Source organism: Rattus norvegicus, chromosome 4, assembly GCF_021556685.1.
Source record: "Rattus norvegicus strain SHRSP/BbbUtx chromosome 4, alternate assembly SHRSP_T2T, whole genome shotgun sequence".
Classification (NCBI taxonomy): domain Eukaryota; kingdom Metazoa; phylum Chordata; class Mammalia; order Rodentia; family Muridae; genus Rattus; species Rattus norvegicus.
Window position 1 is genome coordinate 142625153 of NC_141537.1, and position 24424 is coordinate 142649576.

Genomic DNA, 24424 nt, shown 5'->3' on the forward strand with positions numbered 1-24424 from the left:
CTCCTGCTAGATTGCTCCGGAACCAGGTGGATTCCGTCGCCCCTAGCACAGCAGTTTGCCCGGGGAGGAGAGAGAAGTTGTTTGTGTTTCCCTACATCCTGGTCTCTGCTCTTGCCCTGAGCTGAATGACATCTGTCCCCTCTCGCCATTTATTAGGAAACAGAATCACACTTTATAAAAGAGATCGATAGGAAAACAAGAGAAGTTTGTCCCACAGTGATAGTTCTTAGACTATGTGGGTGATTCCCTGTTACCTGAAAGTTACAGGTCAAATTAACCCACATTAAAAAAAGAAAGAAAGTCATGTGCTAGGGAGTTAGCTAAGTGGGACAGTGTGTACTTGGCAAGGGTGACACTCTGGGTTTGATCCTCCGTCTGTCTCAAGCACAAGCGCATATGTGCGTATACACACACACACACACACACACACACACACACACACACACACACACACACACACACACAGGCTCCAATATATAGCAAGGAAGGTTTATGGCTGAGAATCCTGTGGCTGGTTCCCTGCTCCCTGCACCTTGGCTTCTGAGGGAAGCCACCCAGGTTTCTATGATGACTTTTTGTTGACCCCTCCGCTCTCACCAGAGCAGAAGCTTTTAACAAGTACAAAAGAATAAATTGGGATGAAAGAAAATTCCATAGGGGAAAATAGTTCCAGCAAAACAGGCTTAAGATTTTTAAAGTAGAAAATTAAAAAAAAAAAAAAAATCAAACCCACCCCTTCGTTGCTTCATTGTGCAATCCTTAATAGAGGTAGCCTGTTTGAATAATCAAAGGCCGGCTGACTTCCCTTCATTAACTGGAGCTGCAGACATCTGCATAAAACATCCTAGATTCCAGACTGAGTAGGTAATTTTTTTCCCCCTCTGAGTAACTTGAGGGACTTTCCCTTTGGAAACCTTCCAACAGAGTTAACTTCTTGGTTGAGACATTTTTCTCTTTCTCCCTGGTGCTGAGTATAGAACCCAGGACCTTGAGCACACTAGGCAAGTGCCCTGTCACTGAGTTTGTGCAGGGACAGCCCTACTGTGTGCTGGATGTGAGGCCCTTCAGTCACCTCAGACACAAACCCGGAGCCCTCAGTCCTGAGAACCTTCTTGATGGTCACAGCTGACTGCAGTTCTGCGTCTTAGCCCTGACTGTCTCCTCGGAACCTACCACACTTCTATTTCCCAGGGGCCACTAAGATCCCCTCTGAAAGTGGCTCTCTGTGTTTTACCAGTTTGGGTTTCGAGCTTACTTCATCAGTGTGGCTCAGACACTCGAGGCTGTGGTTCTGTAAACCATATGAATTCTTCACCACTGTTCCAAAAATTCAAGACTTTAAAGGGGGTGGGGATGGGGAGGGCACTATAATTGAGGGAGGGTGTTGGAGTCAACCTCAGCAGCCAGTGTCTGAGAAATGTGGCTTTATTAATGTTCTTGCAACGTGACCCCACAGACTATTCACCCCTGTTCAGGCTGTTCAGAGTTTGTAGCTGTCAAGCCTGGGGAGGGAGCCAGCTTCTGAGGCGGAAGCCCACAAAGAATTGCCCTTCCTGCTCCCAAGTAAGTTAACATGCAGACAGCTGTGTATCTGAGGCCCTATTGGTTAACAGTTAACTGGGCGGATTAAAGATCCCCAGCCTGGCTGAACCTGTCCCGCAGTTAGAAGCAAAAGCCTGCTAAGTGCCAGCTCCACGCTGTCCTTCAGCCTGCCCCCCTCAAGTGTGATACTTCCCCATTTAGCAGGACTTTGAGCTCTCACATGCCCAGAATTAAACCTCAGCTTAAGGTTTCTGGAATTGTGCCTCCCTTACGGTTGTTATCCATTCATTAAGACAATAAATATTGAGTGCTGGACAAAATGCTTGTGCGGGTTGAAGCAGGGACGGCGTCGGTCTTGACTTTAATAGTGTGCCATTCAGTGGGCGAGACAGCGAGGGAACCAGCAAACATCTAGTGTATAGCAAGACTGGGAGATTGTTCCCCAAGGGGAGGACACTCGCGGAGGAGACATTGATGCTGAGATCTTCCAGATGGGACAGGGTTAAGAGCAAGGGTACTCTGGCCCCCGGGCTGGGTGTGTTGGCATTGCTAGGGCGGCCAGTACAGCAGGAACACCACGCAGGGCAGGCAGTAGCATGAGGTGACTGCTCAGCTTTGGTAATACGCCTGTCATCAGGTAGGAGGCTGGATTAGGTGATCTCCACGCTCTCTGCCAGCCCCTACTCAGTACTTCTAAAGGGCACCAAGTTGGCTCAGGTCAGTGACCTGCTTGGATGCATACTACTGCTGCCAGGGCTGGAATATATTGAACTAACCAAGATGAGTACCGTGTAATTTCAACCTGACCACCTCTGTCAATTTGGCTATCTGTACCTGACACTGTCAGATGCTTTTCTGGCTATAGGGACATCGCCTGAAAGGCCAACATAGTGAATGTGCCAGCTGGGTTGGGAGATGTAATGGTCTCACAGGAGTGTGTCTGAGGGTGAGATGAGTTGGACAGGTGGTCCAGGGATGACCACAAGGGACAGCAGGTTTCTCATCAGCTAGACATTGTTTTTGTCTTTGGCATGGGAGCGTATTTATGTTTCTTTGGGTTTTATGGTCTAGTGGACTTGTCTCAGTCAAGTGTATTGAGGGCACGGAAGAGTGGGAAGGGGTTAGCATTGAATCATGCCGGGTGCCTTGTGCTGCAGGGGTTGTCACATGTATTTCCTATTTACTCCTCTCAATAAACCTCTCAGATAGTTCTTAATCTTCCTCTTTCCTCCTGAAGATGAGGAAACTACAGCCGAAGTTTATAGCAAGGGACCTGCCCGAGGCATCAGTTCCCAGATCCATCCCCACACACACACACAGCTCTGCCTCCCTAAGGATATGGGTTAGAAAGCTCCTTCTCAGCCCCAGGGCTCCACACAGACACAGAAAAATGTGTGAACAAAGGATTATTCTTGGCCCTGCTATAAATTTCAAGGCAAGGTCCCTGAGAAGCTTGGAGCTCTGAGTCAGGAAATGGTCTAGGTGAATGAATGGTCCCCTCAGGTACAGAGAACAGATGCAAGACCTCCAGGGTCTGTTCTAAAGACTGACTTCTTCTTTAGGCCTCTTTTGTAATATCTCAGAGCATCACAGCCATCCATGTAGGAAAGAATAGCTAGCCAGGGTCAGGGCCTCAGCCGTGGCCTTCCTATTTCTAGGGTAAAGACTCCTTACCCAGACCTCTGGAACTGATGTAGACTGCATAGTTTCCTGTTGAGATGCATGTGCATGAATGAGGGCTACGTCACGTCATCCTGCCCACCTTTGGCCCTGTGCTCCATTTGGCCATCTACTGTTTCACTGGGAGATACTTTTGTGGCCTCAGGATGATACCTGATGAAGAAGCTCATGGCCAAATGGGTGTGAGGAGTTGAGAGATGAGAGGTAGGGAGGCATTTGTTTAGGTAACACCATTCATGTCCTAACATGTGCCTTGTCTTTTTCCGCCTTTCTCCTATCTTTCTTGATAAGGTCCCACTTTGTAGTTCACGCCTTCATCTCTTAAGTGATAGGATTGCAGGTCTCTTGTACCACACTCAGTTGAGAACACTTTGCTATTTTTTCTCCCAAGCACTTCTTAACGTATTTCTTTTGCAGTGTCACAGTGCAGGTTGGAGGTCTGAGGACAAGACCTCCATGCACTCAGCACTGCAGATCCCACAAATCTGTGGGCAAGCCAGGACAGGTCTTGAGAGTTTCACACAAACTGCCAAAAGAGACTCATTGCATCATGACCCCAGAAGGTGCTTCTGGGCTGGCTGACACTTACCTCCGGCAGCCCCGAGGCTATATCCGGATTGTTGGTCATTGTCTTCTTCTCTGTTTGAGAAGATAGCCATGGGCTGAGACCGTGAGGCCTTAAATCCTTTGCACAGAAGTCTTCCCTGGATCTGAGACTTACAGTAATTAATAAAAGGCACTAATACTGACTTTAAACAAGGCCCATAGTCATTCAAAGACAACCACAATACTTAGGTGGGAAGTTAGCAGCGAGGCTCCTACGTTATCATGTAGTTCTTGACCCACATTGATTACATTGTCTTTATTAGAGTGTGCCTATTTTTCAATCCGTTGGTCACCATTGGTTTTTTTCTGGAAGATTTAGTTTTTCTCTTTATGTCTTTGTCCAGAAATCACATTAATATGTTCACACAAAGGATTCTGACCTTTAGACTACATGACAGTTCAGCAGTTAAATCTGGAGAAAAATTAGGTCAGAGGCACAGGGCTTCCATCTCTAAACTCCTTTTGAGTGAGTCTTAAGTCTTAGTGGAGAGTGATTGCTACTGGTATACTTGTATGGTTAGGTACTTTGGAAGACACCTCATTATTTATTTATAGACAAGTTCTCACTATGTAACCTCTAATTTTGTGTGTATGTGGTGGTGGTGGGTGGGGGTGCGGGTTCCTGCCTCAGTCTACTGAGATTACAGTATGTGCTACCATGCCTGCCCGGCCTAATTTTTTTTTTAAAGTATATTTTGTTGGCTGAGATGTCGTTGATGAATATGTATGAAACTATTCCTATTCTGATCTGCATGGTGATCTGCATGCTATGCTATATAGATGGGGCAGAATTTCCCAGCAAGTGCCAGCTCCTGTGGGCATTGAAAGACAGATGAAGGAGAGCGCAGTTGAGCTTCCTGCCTCAGAGAAAGCATGCATCTCAGAACAGAGTGGACTTGGCTGCTTGTTAAAAGAGGAACTCTTTTACTTTGAAAAGCATCTTTGAAGGTCTGCTTTGTTCTTGACCCTGAAGTCCAGGAATCTAGTGAATACAAGTAAGGGTATCCTTGTCACTGCCCCTTCTCTCTGGTACCAGGAATCAGTGATGGGCCCGAACATGCCCTCTGTCCATTTTTGGTTGGCGGAGTAATTGAAAATGGGTGTACATTTTTTTTCCCGGTTCTTTTTTTCGGAGCTGGGGATCGAACCCAGGGCCTTGCGCTTCCTAGGCAAGCGCTCTACCACTGAGCTAAATCCCCGACCCCGGGTGTACATTTGTAAGCCATCAGAGGAGGCTCCACAGTTCAAATGAGGCAGAACCTCGTTTCTGAAAAATGATGTTGAGATATTGATGATTTTCTGGATGCCTTCTTATTGGCTCCTCCCTTCCCACATGGCAATTTATTTCTGAACTCATTAAAGCCTGAAAGAGCTCCATCAAACCTTGTAAAAATCAAAACAAAACAAACAAAAAACCCTTTACCTTTTTGGGGTTTTTTATTATGTTTTTGTTTTGTTTTTTTCTTCCAGACAGTGTTGGCTATTATGGAGTTCTCTATGTAGACGAAGCTATCCTAGAACCAATAGGTAAATGCCTATTTACCTCAAGTGCTGGCATTAAGGGCTTGTGCCATCACAGTCAGCTTAAAACTTGACTTTTTATGTTGAGTTTTAGTAACTTTTGCAAAGGGAAATGTTCCCTTTTCTTATATGTCCACCTTGTCCCAAAGTCAAAAGTTGGAAATACAGGAAAAAGGGTTCATGTAAAAAAACAAAACAAAACAAAAAAGCCACTTAGTGGGTAGAGAGTGTGGTCACTTAAGGGTGGTCAGATGGCTAGAGTGGTTAAGAGAGCAAACTGTTCTTGCAGAGGACCCAAGGTCAGTTCCCAGCACCCATGTTATCTCCCAACCACCTGTAACTCCAGCTCTCAAGGGTCCAACACTCTCTTCTGGCCTCCGAAGCCACTCATGTACAGATACCTGCACACAGAAACACACAATGCTAAACAAATCTTTTTTAAAAGAGAGAGACAGACAGACACTGAGGTCTGTCTAGGAAGGCAGGCCTGATATCAGGCCTGTATTCTAGCTTTGAAGATATTTCACTTTATGAATTGGAAGCTAAAGGACTTAGCTTTATGTCTACAGAAAGCAGAACAGCATATATAGCTAGTAATAGTCTAGACTGGTTTTACTATTATTTCTTACATTGTGACAACCACAAGGGATTACCATTTAATATGCTTTTGCTGTCAGTTTGGAAGCTATCTTGGGCTACCAATACCATATGGAATTGCCGCTGGATGTTATGTGAGTTGGAGATTTTGATCATCACATACCACCCACAGACCCACCTATCCTATATCCAAGTGCCTTCCCTTTGACACAGGCATTACTACTAGATAATAATGTCATCATGCATTTACATCAGGCTCAGTAGGAGTCAGGTCATTCTCAACACTGTTTCATAACTGCTACCCTGATGGAGCCGTAGCCTCTTCCGTGTGATGTAGACCAGGCAGGTTGTACAACCTCATTTTCTCAGATAAGCAATCCCCAAGACACAAAGGAGGATGAGCTACCTAAGACCTCAGGATTGGCCAGTGAAGAGCCAAGGCCAAAATGTTCATTTCTGAGTTCTACTTCTCGAGAGCTGGTGTGTCTGATTGTGCCAAGTGTATTTCACTGCCTTGTGGTTTCTGATCTTTGACCTGTGATCATTACACTTGGTGCCTAAGAAAAAAGACTCAAGTCCTACAGTAGTTACTGTGTGACGGTGGCTTTGTTGAGGCTTCCAAGCCCTGGCTCTGGCAAACCCTCCAATACCATGAAGGGATAAGCCAGAGCTAACACATGTATTAAGTGTCCTTGTTTCCTATGGAGGTGTGATTCTAGCTATCTCTCACAGTGATTCTTTTTACCGTGACAGTAGTCTGTGTTTGTGCCTCTGAGAGTTGGAGTATAAGCATGAGGTGGCTAATAAAAGTCTGTAAGGTATCCAGACTCTGAGAGACTCTTGTTCAACAGAGATAAGTTTAACAAAGCAGGGGTTAAAGGCTAGAGTGTCAGAAGCATGCCAGGCTATGTGTGGGGGTAGCCAACAAGCACTTGGATGACTTGGCAATTTACATAACTTCTTGAAAACTCTGCTTCTTTATTAGTAGAGACAGTAATGGCACCTACCTATGGGGTGGCTGAGGATTGATAGAGATAATGTGTATCACATACTTAGGTGATGCCTGGCAAATTGGCACTTTGGCTGTTGACTGCCATGTAGTTTTCAGAAAGGGTCCCTAAGAAGTGGTAAATTCTCAGTCAATCACAGGTCATGGAGAAAGGCCGAGCGTGTCACCATTGCCTTTACTTTGCTTCACCGGGGAGGACAGACAGATGTTTGAATCACGATGCCCCTCAAGTCCCAGAGCTAGTGTTCAAAAGAGTAAAGCAAAGAGTAAAGCTAGACTCTTCACCAGTGCTTGGAAACACTATTGTCGGCTCACTACTTAAATACATTTTTCAAATTCTCGGACTTAACCCAAGGACTTAATTCATTTTGCAGTAGATAAGTGAGCAATGCCAACTGAACAATGTCATAGCTGTATCAGTCAGGGTCACGTCTTGTGATGCAGTCGAATGGGGAAAAAAAACCCCTCACTTTCTGGGTTCTCTCAGGGTTCAGAGTAAGTGTACAGCCACAGCATATAAATGCCTTTCTTTGGAGAAGGCTCAAAGTCCCACCACCACCCTGGCCCTAGGCTGCCCCGGTGAGGAGACAGTCTGGGTTACAGGCATCGTCACTGTGGCCATCACCCTATCCTGTAGCTGAGATATCCACAAATGGGCTCCTTAAGCTGAGAGGCCCAGTGCGTGGGCAGGTCCAAACAGGCAGCTCACTTTCCAAGGAGCAACATGATAGCGGAGTCCAAGAGCCTGCCTGTCCTTTGCTTGCCAAGCTCCAGATCCTCCTTTCAGATGAGGAAGATGTCTGTCTGCCATTCACTTACTGTCCTGGCTGTGGATACAGGTTACAGAAAAGGCCTCTATCCCCTGTGACGGTCTTGTTCAACACTTCAGGCCCATGGTGTTGCCTCTTACACTTAAACTTTTAAAAAGTGGCCTGCACATTACAGATATCTTCCCGCTTTCTACAGGGTGCTTCTACTCTCTGTTGGACCCTAACCTCAGGGCACCTCTTGTCATAGCATAAGACAGACTGCATTTCTTTGCAAGGTCTCAGATAGAGGTAGCAAGTAGCCAACAGACTAATTAAGCAACCGCTTATTTCCAAGACGGGATAGCAGGTAATTGTATTATTCTGATTTGAGACCAATCACACAGGTTCGTCAGCACCTATGACACTCAGCCCACTATGGGAAAATTGCCCACAAAACAAGGCCTATAGAATAGGGTCATCACCTAGGACTCCTGTTTCAATTACCCACAGGCTGCTGTGGTCCTGGAGAGCTGGACTGAGCAATGTCATAGTTCTGTCTCTGTTGCCGAGATGAATGTCAGGCCAGGGCCATCAGGAAGGAGAGGATTTATTCCACCTTATCTTCCATGTCACAATCTATCACTGAGGGGAAATCGGGCAGGAACCTGGCGGCAGAAGCTGAGGTAGAAGCCATGACAGAATGTTCCTTATTGGCTTGATCTGTTTGCTTTTTTATACACCCCAGTACCAACGTCCCAGGATGCCACTACCCACCGTGGACTAGACCCTCCCACATCCATCATCAATCAAGAAAATGACTCCCCTTAGAGAACCCCATCTGAGGTTCCCTCTTAGGTGTCTCTAGCTTGGGTCAAGTGGACAAGAACCTAACCAACACAGGCAGTTAGGCAGGGGTCATCTTGTGCCCTTCGCAAAATCCTTTCCCTGTGTGAACTTCACCTTCCTTATTTGTAAAACATGAAATGGGTAGCTAGATGGGTATTTTGTAAATCTGTGAATTAGTTCCAAGAGTTTGTATTGTTCTAATCCATCTCAAAGGGATTCCTCCCTTACATGAGGTGTCTATGCATCGAATAGTATTTGGGGAGGAGTGAAGCGGGGTTATTATGCTGGACAAGACACTGGGCCCCGCTGGTTTCTCCTAGCTCCAGTTACAGTAGCCTATGTTCTGGCTTCTCCTCTTTGTTTTGTTTTTGAACCTTAGCTTATAATGGCTACCCTTACCCCACCCCCTACCCCATACCCTCCACCACTGCCTGAAGATGGCTGAGACTGACAGCCACTTCCTCACCCTACCCCTGACCCCACTTCCTTCCCTCAAGCTTGTCACGTGCAAACCTGCCATACCTCCTGTCTCAGCTTGGTGATGAACGTCTGCCCCGAACAAACCCAGTTTCCTCTGCTTTTCCAGCCTCTGTTCATGTCTGCCCACCAACGCTGTCTTCCTGTTGGGCAAGAGTTTTCTGTGGCTCTGCCACAAGCCTCTGACCTTCCCTGACCCTAGCACGCTTGTGTGCAATGTGCTGGGTTTATGAACGATGGTATCTATCTTGGCGATCTCTTCAGATGCTGATGAGACAGCATGTATGAAAAGGGTTTTTGGCATCCAGTATGATTTGGAGATAACAGAAGGGTGAGGACAGGTCAGTGAGGGGCGTTCTCTCGGGAGACCAGGGATGTTCTGGAAGCGGCCCTGTATGTATGTTACTAAAGTTCCTTAGCATTCTAGAACCAAAACAGGCTTGTCTCTTCTGTAATATGTGCAGATTTGAAGAGTGAAACTTGATTAGTTTTTTTTAAATGTTTTTACACCTATTGTATGGCTACAATAACAGATGACCACAAACCTAGAGACTTTGGGTTACCAACTGACATCTATTTAACAAGTTAATATGAATCCTTCTAGATTAAAATCCAGGTGCCAGCAAGGCTGTGTTCCCAGCTACAGGCTGCAGGGTATCCACTTACTGCCTGTTTGCAGCTTCTACAAGGCAATTATGCTTCTCACCTGGGCTCCCACCTTCCTCCTAGCCACCTTCCTCCATGTCAGAGGGACCTTGGGTTATCAGTGGCCCCTGTGGTGAGCCAAGGTTTGTCTCACTGTTGAAGGTTGGATAACTAGCAATCACTCCATCTGCCACATTCATTTCTGGTGTAGGGTGCAGTGCACGTTGTCAGGACACGGGGATGAGCATGTGGATGTCTTTGAGAAGCCCGTTGTTTCTGGCATCTGTGCAACTGCAGCTCTCATCAAGATGATCCTTCACTCCAGAACATTATCTTACCCCCCCCCTTTAATAATACTTCCCATCACTACCCACAGAGACAACTGCCATTTTCATTTCTATTGCCATCTAGTGTTTCTTGCCTTGGCCTAGCTTTGAATTGAAGGGCTCACTCACAAGCCAACAGATGGTATGGAAAGAAAGATTCAAAAAGAAGTAAAAATCTCCCTTTGACAATTCTTGGCCCTGGGGAGTGGGGGCAATTCATTGCAATAGGTTCAGTGAAGAAAGTGAACGTGGGACCAGGTAGGGCTGAGGCTATGGGGGCTGTGTACTGTTTGCTCTGGTCTTCAGTCCCACATGGTGTGACAAGCCATACTGCCTCTCCCTTCTTAGTACCATGGACAGGTTACCTCAGAAAGAAGTTTGATGAAGATGAATAGGCCTGTGAGGAGGGAAAAGGCCCAGTCTCTTAATGTCTCGATCTCACCATGGAGGAGACTAGTCAGTTGCTCTAGCAGACTCTACCAGGTTGTCCTGGAGCCCTGTGTGGCTCCACTTCTGTCTTCTCCACTTGGCACACCTCACTTGTTGTAGAATGCCTCTTCATTCGCTCCGCCATTGATACTCACTTCTGTCCTCACAGAAGATATCATGGCCTCCTTCAAGAGACTGGATGGCTTCTTCCAACTTCCTCCAGCTGTCTTCACGTAAGGTGGTCTTTCTGAGAACCTGAGGCTGTGCTCCATTATATCCTAAATCACTGCACCTGACTGTGTGCCCCTGCCCCCAGGTGACCTTCTTCCTAATTAGTTGCAGTGTCTGAGGTATGCTAAGTATTTAACATGTAATGCCTTTTAGGGTCCTGAGAATTAACAGCAGGTACCTGGTTAAGATGCTGCACAAAGGATTTTCCTTCACCGACTACTGTGAGGGTGGCCCTGGTCATCTCTGTGGGCCTTCGAGTCACCAGGAAGTCCTACTACTATACTCATTTTGCAGATGAGAGTAAGGCACCAGAGACTTGTTTTCTATGGTGACCCTCGATGGCAGAGCTAAAGCCTGACAGTGGGAATGGGCTGTGTGCTCCATGTGCAGTGGCAGCCCTTCCACTTGGGTATAGAGAGGTGGGATTGAGGCCCCGTGCCTTGCATTGCCTTCTCTATGAAGAGCTTCCCTGGAGACACATTCTCCTTTTGGTAAGAAAATGCATAGCTGAAACAGTGAGGGGTGCTAGTGGGGGAGGTGCATCTCTCTCATCTTCTACAGTCACTACCTTCTTCTTGTGTTCTTTTCCTAGCTGACCTTCTGCCCCAGGTCCTCGAGAGGAGCTGACCAAGGATTGGTATAAATAATGCAAAATAAACAGAGTGGCCAGTTACAGGCACATAGACAGAAGTCCCTGCCCTTCTCTCATTTCAGGAGAGCTTCCCTTACCCTGAAGGTGTCAGCTGACAGGCTGGGCTCCCCCCACCCCCAACCCCACCCCACCCCCAATGCTGGGCGAGCCCTGTGGCTTGCAGCAGGCTAGCTAGCTGTGTGCCACCTTTCCTGTTGGGGGAGACAGATGACAGGCTCCATTTACTTACATATTTTCTTTTTTTCTTTTTTTTTTTAAGGGCTTTGTTATTTTTATTCAAAGTAAACAATGCACCAGGGGGTTTCCTTCAGGGCCATTTGCCTTATGTGTTCTTTTACTTACATATTTTCTTAAGTGAGGTACTTTGTTTTGTCAAAAGACCAGATTGCGCTCTCCCCCCAGATACTTTTAAAATTGCTCTATGCTGGGATGGCAGCTGCATGGGTTATCCTGAGGGTCTGCCTTCAAGTGACCCCCAGCAGTGTCCCTTGAGCAAGTAGCCCCTCCTGTGACCCTGTGTGGGAGAAGCTGTTCCGTGACTGGGGATTATGGAGCTGTGGTTTGATTCCTCATCTTCCCATGACTCATTTTATTTGTGGGTGCATTGCCTCTGAGGGGAACCTTAGAAGTTAGTTTCTGATATTTAAGCAGCTTTTCCAGAATTATTTATTTGATGGCCATTTATTTTTGTCAAGTTTGCTGAACGTAAGAAGGATCTCATTGAGGGGAACTAGTCAAAAGAGGATGTGAAACATTAGGTTCTTATCAATCTACTGTCAAATGACTGTGGAGTGCCTGCTCTATGCTGAGCCTGACCAAGGTGCTATGGAGGTGGTTGTCGGTCACAGGGTTGAGACACTTGCCTTCATAGAGTTACACTTCTGCACAAGACAGTGAGATTTCATAGCAGCGTGCTATCGTGAGAAGAGAACTGGGCATTTGACTGGAAGCAGTTGACCTGGGCTTTGTTTCGGGATGCCTTCATTAAGGCAAGAAGTAACCTGAGTGGGGAGACAAAAAAATGAGGAAGGCCTAGCTGTGGAAAGATCCAAGTGGTGGCACTGGGTGGCTGCCACAGAGCTGTATGCCAGAAGACTTGGGTCCTTTTTCGTAGGGATAAAAGGAGGAGTCCGTAAGTGATGGTTAGGGTGAGTGTGAGTCACTGTCTTTTCCTCATCATGCTGTCAGTTTCATGGTGAGTGGGGATTCAGGCCCCCTGTGCTCTTTCCTGTTTCTCATGTACTTGACACAGTGCCCAGCTCGTGATGGGTGCACAGTAGCAGGTGGGTGAGTGGACGAGATAGGAAGAAAGGGAAAAGGACCTAAAAGGCAGTAAAGGGCAGTGGTGGGCATTCTAGATGTAAGGTCATGGTCTTAGAGACTCAGTGACCATAGTCAGAAGATAGAGATGGGCCCAGACACTCAGGAATGATTACAAGAGAAAGGTCAGAATCAGAGTGTATGCAAAGGAGTGGCCGATGCTGTGTTGTCAGGACCAGAAATCGAGATCCATGGGCAAGAAGAAGGGACCTGAGGGAGAAAGTATAACATGAGCAGCTGTTGGACAGATGCTGGTCACTGGGGATGGTCAGTGGCCAGAAAAGCCAGGGTAACGGCAACCGCCTGTTCACAGATGGAGACTCAGTAGCTCTGTGGGGTGGGTTACTAAGTTGAGAGACACACATATAAGAGCTAGAGGAACTAAGGGGGCATTGCAGCCTGGAAGGAAGGTCATAGTTCATCCCAGCATTGGAAGCCTAGGGCGTCCCTGTAGGAACTTACCAGAATCAGGTATGAAACTGACAGAAAAGTCTCCTGAGAGAAGGAAATATATTGTCTGGAGCTTTGTCTCATTCCTTAAGAAATGGCCGTATTGTATTTTTATGTAAATAACTCACAACAGTGTGGTTCTTGCAAGGGGGTGAAAGCGAACACTCGTAAATGAAGTAGAGACACCATATTGTGTTTTCCCATCAACAATGTACACTATTGCTTGCAATGGGGCCAAAAACAAATGCACATCCAGGAGGCAAGCTACCTGGTAATCCAAACATCATCTAACCACTCCTTCCTGGGGTGCAAGGCCTTATTTGAAGAATTTGAGATTGCTCCTGCCCACTGTCACCCTCATCTAAGCTCCTGTCATATGATCCCCCACCTTTCTGAGCATTTTTGGCTCTTGAACCTCAGCCTGGCTTGTGGACAGGTCACCTTTACCTAACAGGCCCTGTGGAGCAGATAGCATATTTCCATTCACTGTTTGTAGGGATGCGCACAGGAGCATGGAGAAGACAAACGACCTCTCTGCAATAATCACCAACCATTTTCCATGTTGGGCGTTTGTGGAGTTATCGTGTGCATGGTCCTTTGACATAAGAGGAGATGTTCTTCCTCTGAACCGCAGTGAGGGCGGAGTGCGGTGCTGCTCCAAGCTCAGCTGCTTCTTTGAAGGTCTCCATGTTGAAAAGCTCAGGCCTTAAACTCCCAGGAAGGAGTATGCGGAACGGTCGATCGTTTACAAAGCCAGGACCTCCACTTAATGTGAGCATCTTATTTGCATCCATCTCATGGGCCCACCTTGGTGTTGAGAATCTGTTCCTCTCCATGACAGCACTCATTTTTCTGCCGGCTGACGGAAGATAAGAAATCAGAGAAGTTCTTCAAGGTCTTTTACGATCGAATGAAGGTGGCCCAGCAGGAAATCAAGGCGACAGTGACCGTGAACACCAGCGATTTGGGAAACAAAAAGAAAGATGATGAAGTGGACCGGGATGCCCCATCCCGGAAGAAAGGTAATAAGCTTTGGTCCACTGGACTGAAGCTTGCAGAGAAGCCTGGTGCTGTGCTGCATGCTTCTCATGACTTCCTGGTTCCAACATGCCTTCTAACACTAACACTGAACAGGGCTTTTAGTGTTAGTTTCTGAACACTCTGGCTATCATGGACTCCTTCCAGGTGGCCAAGACCTGGGAAAGTGTTGCTGCTTAATAAGGTCATGATTATTCTTATTTATGCACAGCTCTAGTTAGTATGGGCTGCACTGCTACTTTGTTATTTCTGTAGCAAAGGACCTGACACAAACAACCTAAGACAGACCAGGTTTGGTGCAGGTTCTAGTCCATCACGGAGGGAAGGCCTGGCGGCAGGGGTGAAGCAGCCGGTCACATCGCATCCACAGAGCATGATGAGTGGGTGCTCAGCTCCTTCTCATTCAGTTCTCAGCCCCAGCCAAGGAAGTGGTACCACTCTCATCTAGGATAGTTCGTACATCAGTTAACCTCATCAAGAAACTCCCTCACAGGCAAGCTCAAAGGTGTGTTTCCATGGCAACACGAAATCTCATCGAGTTGCGAATCACAATTAAGATCCATGAGTGTTTTGTTTTGTTTTGTTTTAACTGTGTTTTTCTGATTATTGTTAGGAACATTGAGAAAATACATACTTTTAGAAATCTTCTCTTCCTGTGTCAGGTGACTTTAGTTTCCATCAAAACAGAAAGAAAAGTGCCAGGGGTGAATGGGTAAGTTTAGGAGTCAGACAGCCCTGAGCAAATTAATTAACCACTCTGACCTCAACTTCCCAAGGTAGTACTGGATTTGTCAATCAAGTAACTGTTGACATTTGGAGAATGTTTTTTGCAGAGGCTATAGGATGTTGAGCAATACTTGTGACCTTTAGCTTGTTAGATACCATTCACACACCCATGGGCCTAACCAAAAATGTCTCCAGGAATTTCCACTTAGCTGCCGGAGAAAGTTAGGGACAAAAGAAAAAGAAATCACCACTTTCACCACTGTTTGAGAACCACCAGTATACATGGGGGTATAAAGAGAAGAAGGAGGGGAAAAAACCCTACCAAGTCCTGCTGAGTTCTGAATATGAGCCGGTGTATGCTAGCTATCTTTCCGTTGCTCTAACAAGTACCTGAGGTGTGTAAGCCCAGGACCATAGAATTTCTATCTGAGCTCAGAGTGATTGAGGTTTCAGTCCGGTTGCTATGGGACCTGTGTTGGAGCAGCCCATACCTAGTAGAGCAGATAGCAGAGGGTAAAACTGTTCACCTCATGGCAGAGAATCAGAAGAAACCAGAACAAAGTCCCACAATCCCTTTCAGGGACACACCCCTCCTACTAACCTATGACCTCCCACCAAGCCCCACCTCTTAAAGATTGTATCCATTCCCATACCACTAAAGATGTTCCTAGATCTGAATTGTAAGCAGGTATTGTTCAAAGTTCTTTACCTATCTGTGTCAATTCATGTAAACCTCAAGTTGATCCTGTTCTTAGATTTATCTAAAATAGAGATTTATATAAAACAGAGATAGCCATTAAAATGGCTATCTCCATTTTACAGATAAGGAAACTGAGGCACTGATATAGTAGTACGCCACTCAGCCAGCATCAGAGCCCATAGGATTATTCTTCAGAAAAGATAAGATAACACAGAGTGCTTACGGATGGTACCATGGCACTTGGCAAGGGGTCAATTGTTGTCCTTCCTGTAACAGTAATTGTTGTTGTCATTAGCATTACATCAAGCCTCTCAGGAGCCCTCTAGAAGTCACTGATGTGTTCACATTTTATGGAGGAAGAAGCTGAGGCTCAGAGCCACAGGTTATGGGGTCAGCAGAGCCCGTCCTAAGGTTTTCCACTCCATAGCATAGCACAAGCCCAATGACGTGTTGAAAGCACTATGGAGTTAGCAAGGCTAAGCTCCACATTCCACCTATCTAGAGACTGAGAGGAGATGGTCGTTTCCTGGATCGTTTTTGCCAAGTGTACAGATCCCTCACAAATGCAGGAACCTGCGCTTCTGCCTGGTATATAGAATTTAGTAAATGGAACTTCTGAGGATGTAGCAGTATTGACTGTCACGGGTTTGCCTTTTAGCCAAAGAGCCCACAACACAGATAACAGAAGAGGTCCGGGATCAGCTCTTGGAAGCATCTGCTGCCACCAGAAAAGCCTTTACCACCTTCCGGAGGGAGGCCGACCCTGATGACCATTACCAATCTGGGGAGGGCACCCAGGCTACAACGGACAAAGCCAAGGATGACCTAGAGATGAGTGCAGTCATCACCATCATGCAGCCTATCCTGCGCTTCCTGCAGCTCCTGTGTGAAAACCACAACCGCGATCTGCAGGTGAGAGACTGGGCTGTGGGGTCCCTGAGACCTGCAAGAGGGTCCTATGTAGGGGACCTAAATATCCACAGGTGGGAAGCCAGACTGTAGGGATCCTGAGATCTACAGGACAGGGTTCTGAGTTGGGGAACCTGACACCAGAAGCTGAGAGCTCACGATTAGAGGACCCTAAGATCTATAAGCAATTGACAGTAGCATAGGAAGCCCCAGCATTTGTAGGTGCGGTGCCTGGAGAGCTCAACACCTACAGGTAGGAGTGTGGGGTAAGTTGGGCCATGGTGTTCTGCTTCTACTTGTGGTTCAGCTCCTGTCATTTAGGCCAGCTTGCCTGAATTGAGGATCCAACATCACAGACTTTCTTGGTGACTAATAAGGAAAATATAGATAGGTAATCTGTCCTTTCATGTCTTCATCAGAGTCTGCACAAGGTCAGACAAAGACAGCCTCATTCATTAGGGACATGGATCTATATGTAGTTAGTGTGCATAGGTACCTATGTGCATATGTCTTATAGCCTGCTACTCTTCACCACCAATAACAATAGATGTTCAGGTAATAATTGAACAAATGAATAGACTATTAAATATATTAAGTACATGAGATTTACAAAATCAGATACATAAATCTGAGTATAGCTGTGTAGTACATAAAGACATTGTAGTGCTTGGCAAATCATATCTACAGCAGTGCGTGTTCTAGAACTTTAGTAAGTTGGACTCGAACCTAGATAGTCTAGAACTAGAACTTGTGATATTAACCAGACTATAAGACAGGGACAAGGTGTTATCTCGCCTGCAGTTTCCTTGTAACAAAGACTGTTTAGAAAGGGCAGAGGGTGTCCTCCAGAGAGCTAACCCTTTGTTCCAAATCCCTGCCCTGGAGAAACATGCTGGAGCATGTGGTCCTTGGTGTACTGCCTGGCTTTCCTGTCAATTCTTGAACCTTAGGTGCCCACCCCTCTTTGCTTGGGTGGTGTTAGGATGGAGAGGAAAAGTACATCTGCAAGGCTCTTCGGTGGAGTATCTCTTCCTTAGCTAATTCAGCATTGGTAGTTCTACGAGCTGAAACGGTGACCATGTGAGAGGAACCGATACAGGCCAAATCTAGCAAGAGGAAGGTACTGCCTTTAATGTTTATATTGCTGACTGTCTCTGCCAAGTGACTGTGGCTGGATCATTTAGTGTTGCCTAGTCAACCTCCATCATAAAGAAGAGACGCTTGAAGAAGAATGCAGAACAATGAAATGGAACTAAGAAACATCTTTAACATTAATCCATCTGATTGTTTTTATTTTATCTAATTGTTCCAAAGACCCTGAACTTTGAAAACCATCTAGGTTCTAGGGCCTTCAACTAGCTAAATGGAGCCAGACCTTAAAATGAAGAAATTCCCCCATAAGACCCACCATTGACCATGCTGACCCATCATGTGTCAAGGCGTGATTGACAGTCAGTGTTCCACTTCGGGTGTTGATGTTCTCAGCTTTACCTTGTCACCATCTGAATATGGGATCCTGGCTGTCCCTTTGGTTGTCCACTGCTCAAGTTTAGTGCTTCAGGCTTAGACACCTTAGGCCCAGATCCACTGGATGAGACTCCATTCAAGTAGAACAGAGAGCATTCCTTCTCCCAAAGCTCCAGGGCCTGGGTATTGTCTCATTGGCTGGTATTCCTGTGTCTCATGATGATGATGTCATTTGTCCCTCTACCTTATAACACCATCATTGGGCAGGAGGTAGATTGACTAATAGAAGAGTGAGTGATCGGTATGAATCTTGGCCCAAGCAGCTCATTTGTGGAATCTTTGTGACTGGGGATCCCACTGTGCTGTACTGTTCTTCTATGTGGTGTCACTGACGACCACCAACTTTAGGCTCCCTAAAGGAAATAGGTGGCAGCAGTTTCTATGCTTGCCCTGTATACTAGAGAACACATACTGAGGACCTAGCACTAGTGGTGACCAGACCTCACTCATTGCTCAGACCTGAGGGTGTAGAATAGGAGGACTGGGACCAATCAGATTTTGCAAGACAAAATGCTGAGTGCTGTAAAGGTCCCCACAGCTAATATCTGTGGAGTTCCCAGCTAAACAACCGAGGATGCCTTGAGTAGAACCCTCTGTGCATGTTCCCAGGGACAGTGCTGATAGATGAGTTCTGAGCTGCCTTCCAGTTTCGTGGACCTGCCTTTTCTCTCTCTCTCTCTCCTCTTCCTCCATGCCCTTGTTCCTAGAGTTGGAAAATGGAGCTGGGCCTCGATTGTACAAGTTCACGATATTTCGCTGGAAGTCTTCAGAATTACAGTCTTAGACTTTATCTTTTATGTAATTCTCCTTCCACCTTACTCCCTCGGGATCCCTGGAGAGAGCAGCTTTTAGTGAGGTCTTTATACTGCTCTAGAGAAAATTGGGGTGGGGTGAGCAGCACACATGTATGTGAGTGTCTGTGTGTATGTGCTCATGCAGGATATACTCACACTCATGTATTTTAAAAAGACCTAGCAACATAGCATTTGAAGGTATGTAAAGATTTATCAATTAGGTGGTTCTAAGCAACTTTTTTCTTAGCCATAGAATCCTTTGTTTGAAAACATCTTGTGTAGAATGGACTCAAATTGAGTAGAACAGAGCAAAACTACCCTGTTGAGAGTGGAAACTAAAGTGTCCCAGCATCCTTTTCCCCCAGCCCTCATATGTAGGAGCTCTAGAGAACATAGGGGTCAGTCCTGGGAACCTCGGGTGTCTTCACGGCCCCTGCAATGTTCCTGGATCCACTCAGTGGGAGTGGGGTAGATTAGGAGCACCTTTTAAAAACTCTCAAAATATGTATAAGAGTGCAGTAATGAAACTCATCTCTCAGTGTGGTCATTTTAAAAATCAGTTTTAAGGAAGAGGCATGGTTCCCCACAAATCAGGGGGTAACCTGCTCCACTGGCATTGTATTTGAGAGATACTAGTTCTGAAAATGACAGTAAGTAGGGCATACCTACTCAGAATGCTACCCTTTGGCAGATAGTAAGGGTGCTTTTGTACCTATCAGATGAGTTTTTAAATGATGCTTCTCACCCACCTCCTCCACCCCTGGACTCAGGAACATCACAGGCTCTTACAGACACTCAAAGTTCCCAGGAATGACCCTCAGTTTTTCTTATGGCTGCCAGGCAGGACTGGTTGGCTCCTGGGTGCAAGGAAACACAGATCTTCTCAGACAGAGGAAGCCCCAGACTTCTGAGGCAGCGGTCTCTGGCCTTGTGCCAGTTTCTTGTCACATTTATAACCTTGACTTTCTGTTGGTAGATGTACAGTGCAGAGACAGCCACTGAAATTGGCCTTGCCAAGTGGGCCATCGCTGCCTTAAGCAAGTCCTGCTTAGTCAGAAACCTGATGAAGGACTGCCCTTTCACCAGAGTGTGTGGTTTGAGAGTTTGCGGAGCCTAAGCTTCCCCATCCCCAGGTTAAAGGCCCAAGGCTACATGAACACAGGCCTGAAACCCTTCCCTTCCTCACCCATCTCCATCCCCCACTTCACCCTCCCGAAAAGACCAGAGTTTCTTCATGCTGACGAGGCAATGTGCTGTGTGCTAAAGGTGGATTGACAAAGCTTCCCTGGGCCCCTCAGTGAGAAGTATGTGTCTGTCTGTGTAAAAGATAGGAGGAAATAGAGCTGAGTTCAGAACAGGGGAGGTTCCAGCTAGGCAACACAAAAACCGTGAGAGATGGCCTTCCCTGGGGACCACGTAAACTGACGGCCTTCTTTGTCTTCTTTTCTCCGTTTGTTCAGTTGAATTCAGGTTATGCAGTCAGTTTTGATAAAGCATCTAGTTGGTGTGTATGCCGCCTGCAACACTGATCTGGGGACATGTTCTCAGTGGTGCCGCGGGACCGCCAGTGTGGAGCCCACGCATCCTACCCTACTTGAGACCAGAAAGGCATCCTATAAGGCTCCTGTCTCATACGTGGGGGTGCTTAAGAGGCAGACAGGATTTCCTGGACAAAATGACTTTATACTACATCGCAGTCAGCGCGGAGTGGCCAGGAGAGTGTGTCAGACAGAGGAAATGCTCTGTGGAGCCCCAGAGGCAAGAAAGTAAAGAGTGCTTAGAGAATACGAGGTTGATTGCTGCTGCCAGAGAACTCTGGTTGGGAGCAGTGACTTCATGCGGCAGAGAGGGACATAATAGGAACAGTGACGTCACTGTAGTGAGCCTGGGAGGGATGCTGTGAACTTGCCTCTTAATCACCTGGGCTGGGGACCCTATAACCGTGCGTGTTAGGGGCCCTACCAGGCCTTTAGACAGGTAGCACCTTCCTTTGGTTGTCACAACAAGGGAGAAACTGGATGAGACCCCTCTCTCCTGTAACCCTGAAAAAATACTCACTTACCTTAGGACTCCTGAGGAGTCTGTGCTTCCTCTATACCCTACCAGAACCCGGACCCTTATCGTTGAGTGAAGACAACTGAGTTAAACCGGCGAGGTAGAAGGGGTTGGGGATTTAGCTCAGTGGTAGAGCGCTTGCCTAGGAAGCGGAAGGCCCTGGGTTCGGTCCCCAGCTCCGAAAAAAAAGAACCAAAAAAAAAAAAAAAAGAAAGAAAAAGAAACCGGCGAGGTAGGTGTGTGTCCTGATGAGTTAGCACTCTGCCTAAAGCTTTTAACCCGTTCTTTCACGGTGCTTCTACTGCTCATGGCAAAGCATGAATAAATTCTCTTCCTAACTTTTCTAACGTCAGGAAGTATTTAAATAAAAAAGTTGTATCTCCTTCAGTCCACAGAGAGCTGTTCCCCTCCTTATTCTGTTTAGAAACATTTGGTACACACTTATATTCTGCAGTGATCTGTATGATTTATAAATCTACTTTTAGTAACCTACAGTATAACTTAGAGACCTTTCCACGATGCCATGCCAGCACCTGCTCAATGCTTGCAGTTGACAGTGTGAAACATTATGGGTGTATTGCATTTTTTAGCTGTTCCCCAGTTGGCGGGCTTTTAGGTTGTTTCCATTTCTCCACTGCTGTAGACAGTGCTATGGTGAGTGTCCATACACGCTTTGTAAACAGAAGTGGAATCGCATCAAAGCTCATGTCCACTGTGCCTTCCTGTGGATGCTGTCTTTTTTACTTCCCAGTTACTACAGTAAACATTACCACTTTCTAACTCGGAGATAAATAATGCTGTAGTTGATGAGTGTCTTATTACAGGGCTCTCAGACAAGCGCTCTATATCAGAATACCCAGCTTTGCAAGATTACCTAGATGTAGCTTCTTTATCTTGTTGAGGAAGGATTTCAATTTGTTTCTCTTGACGAATACAGTCAGGCACAAAGGCACACACACACACACACACACACACACACACACACACACACACACACACGTACACACACAGGCACAATTTAGCTGTAGCTCATGACCATTTCCCCTACTAAAGTAAGGAGTGTGTGTGTGTGTGTGTGTGTGTGTGTGTGTGTGTGTGTGTGTGTGTAGAAAGTAAAGCAGTTTTTTTTTCAGTTATGGAACCAAGGACCTCATGAGGGCCAGGCAAGCTCTCTACTTCTGAGCTAACTTCCCAGCCCTTAAGCCAGCCTCTACCATCACTTTGTGGTGTCTGTACTTAGTACTAACCTTATGTTCAGCACACACAGCCCTCTCACCACCCAATAAGCAAGGGTAAAGGAAGAAGTAAGCAGAGGGGTTGGGGAGAGGAATCTGTTGGGAAAGTGCTTGTTATGCAACTGAAGACCAGAGTTCAGATCTCTAGCATTCATGTACAAAGCTAGGCATAGCAGTACATGCCAGTAAAGCCAGCACACAAGGATCCCTGGTGTTCACTGTGCAGCCAGCCTGGCTAAGTTGATGAGCTTCAGGTTCAATGAAAGACTCTGCTCAATAAAGTGGAGAGCAGTTAAGGGAGATACCTAACGTTCACTACTGGCCTCCATGCAGATATGTATCCATGTTCGTTCATGTACACCCGCTAACATACATGCACACACACATAAACACACCCACAACATATAGGTTAATTTTGTTAAAGGAGTAAGCAGGAAAATGTGAATTCATACCAAAAGAACCTGAAATGGATTTTCAAGAGAATTGTTCCTCCCCTGAATCTCTTATAGACATATTGGAGTAATAACCAGTGTTATAGCCATAGAGCAAGTCCACTGCTTAACCATCCCTGGGCCATGAAGACTCTTCTAGCCCATGTCTTCTAGTACCTGTCTTTATAGCAGATGGGATAGTCCCGATACCAGGACACCAGCCTGTTAGAGACAATCAAAGTAGCAGAATAGATGACTTTTTTTCTCTCTCTCTTAATTTTGCCTTTGTTCTTGTGTTCCCCATTGCAGAATTTCCTTCGTTGCCAAAATAATAAGACCAACTACAACTTGGTGTGTGAGACACTGCAGTTTCTGGACTGTATCTGTGGGAGCACAACTGGAGGCCTTGGTCTTCTCGGACTGTACATAAATGAAAAGAATGTAGCTCTTATCAACCAAACCCTGGAGAGTCTGACTGAGTACTGTCAAGGGCCTTGCCATGAAAACCAGGTAATTCCATTTGTCCTCTGGGATATATTTATTATTTGCAAAGGTTAACAGAGGACAACCTGAGGACAGGAAGCACCTGCCTGTCCATCTTACGGAGCTCCTAAGACAGGGGCTCCTTCTCCAGCGGTGGAGAACTAACTCTCTAGCCTGCTTTCTTCCTAATCCAGAACCTGACCTTGTCCCAGTGAATACATGAGATTGACCATGTCTTCTTGGCTCAGTCTAGTTTGATCTGGTTTAAATGTCCAATTATAACTGACTTTTAGGGGTAAATAAGAAGTTGGGATGAAAGTAGCACATGAGAATAGTGACCTATTCTAAATACTAGAAAAGGTCAAGAAGTGATTCCTTGAAACTCCTCAAAACTCAGCTAAGTAGAAAACACCTGCTTCCTGTGAAAGGGCGTGGAAGCAAGAAGAGAACATTTGTAGTTGAGATTTAACGTCTTGGTCTTCTGGGAAAGGAAAGACCAACTAGCTTTGTCTGACCTCACAAGAAGTGTTATTGTGGAGTAGAGCCCAATATCTTTTTTGTTGTTGTTGTTTAAGCAGAATCCTTGCTTAAGGATCTGGAAGATTCTATGAGTTTACACTTCAATGCTAGAATGACTGATTTTTAGCTCCAGATGGTAGTTCCTTCCTGGCTGGAGAGCTCGGTAAAGGCTTAAAATGGTTGGTTCTATACTCCGTGGGCCGGGAAAGTATGAGGTGCTGAGTTAGTTAGAGGAGGCAGGCCCTTTACCCCAAGGAAAGCAGTTTCAAGTAGACAATTTACCATCTGTGAAAACTGTAGTCTTACCGTGAGGACATTTTGGTAGATCTACTTCCTTCTCCTGGAAGGAGATGGTATAGGTCTAGTAATGAGAAAGCAAAGAAATACACGGGTTCTAGAAATATGAACGTGAATTTCCTTACTGCATCAAGTTTATTTTCATGTTACACCAAGGCCAAAGGAACAGATTAGGGTAGCTTGTTCTGCCGTCAAGGATCCTAATTGGAGGAAGCTTTTCCATTTTGATACCACACAGACTGAGCCAAAAGCTTGCTCTCCAAGCTTAAGCCTTAAGCAGAAGCACCCAATTCACAAGATGAGTGGCGTAGAGAGAATGGAACACAATTTTAAAGGGGAGAGGGGGCTCAGATCCTGGTATCAGTCACACACCATATTTTCCTATAAGAACAAAGCCGACTGCACGGCACTATTTGGATTAGACTCAGCCAATTTATCAGTTAGGGTGCATGGGGACTTTCCTACTGTTTACTGTTAATTCTGAAACTAGAGATCTTCATCTGTCTTTTATTTTTACCACTTTCTCACGGAAAATTGCACTCTCCCCAAACGACGTTACTGGGAGTGGTAAGCATTGTGTTGAAATAGCAGTTTAGCCTGTTAGCCTTTGACGTCTGATTTATGGCCAGC

General features: G+C 46.0%; 1 protein-coding gene across 18 annotated transcripts in view; it reads left to right on the forward strand.

Moving 5' to 3' along the window:
* Nucleotides 1–24424, forward strand: part of Itpr1 (inositol 1,4,5-trisphosphate receptor, type 1) — a 367970-nt gene that overhangs the window by 232573 nt on the left and 110973 nt on the right. For all 18 annotated transcript variants that reach the window (XM_087656084.1, XM_087656085.1, XM_087656086.1 and 15 more), the window contains 3 exons: nt 13922–14102; nt 16203–16456; nt 22805–23005. In XM_087656084.1, the coding sequence (XP_087512210.1) occupies nt 13922–14102; nt 16203–16456; nt 22805–23005 (636 nt within the window). The remainder of the gene's footprint in view (nt 1–13921; nt 14103–16202; nt 16457–22804; nt 23006–24424) is intronic.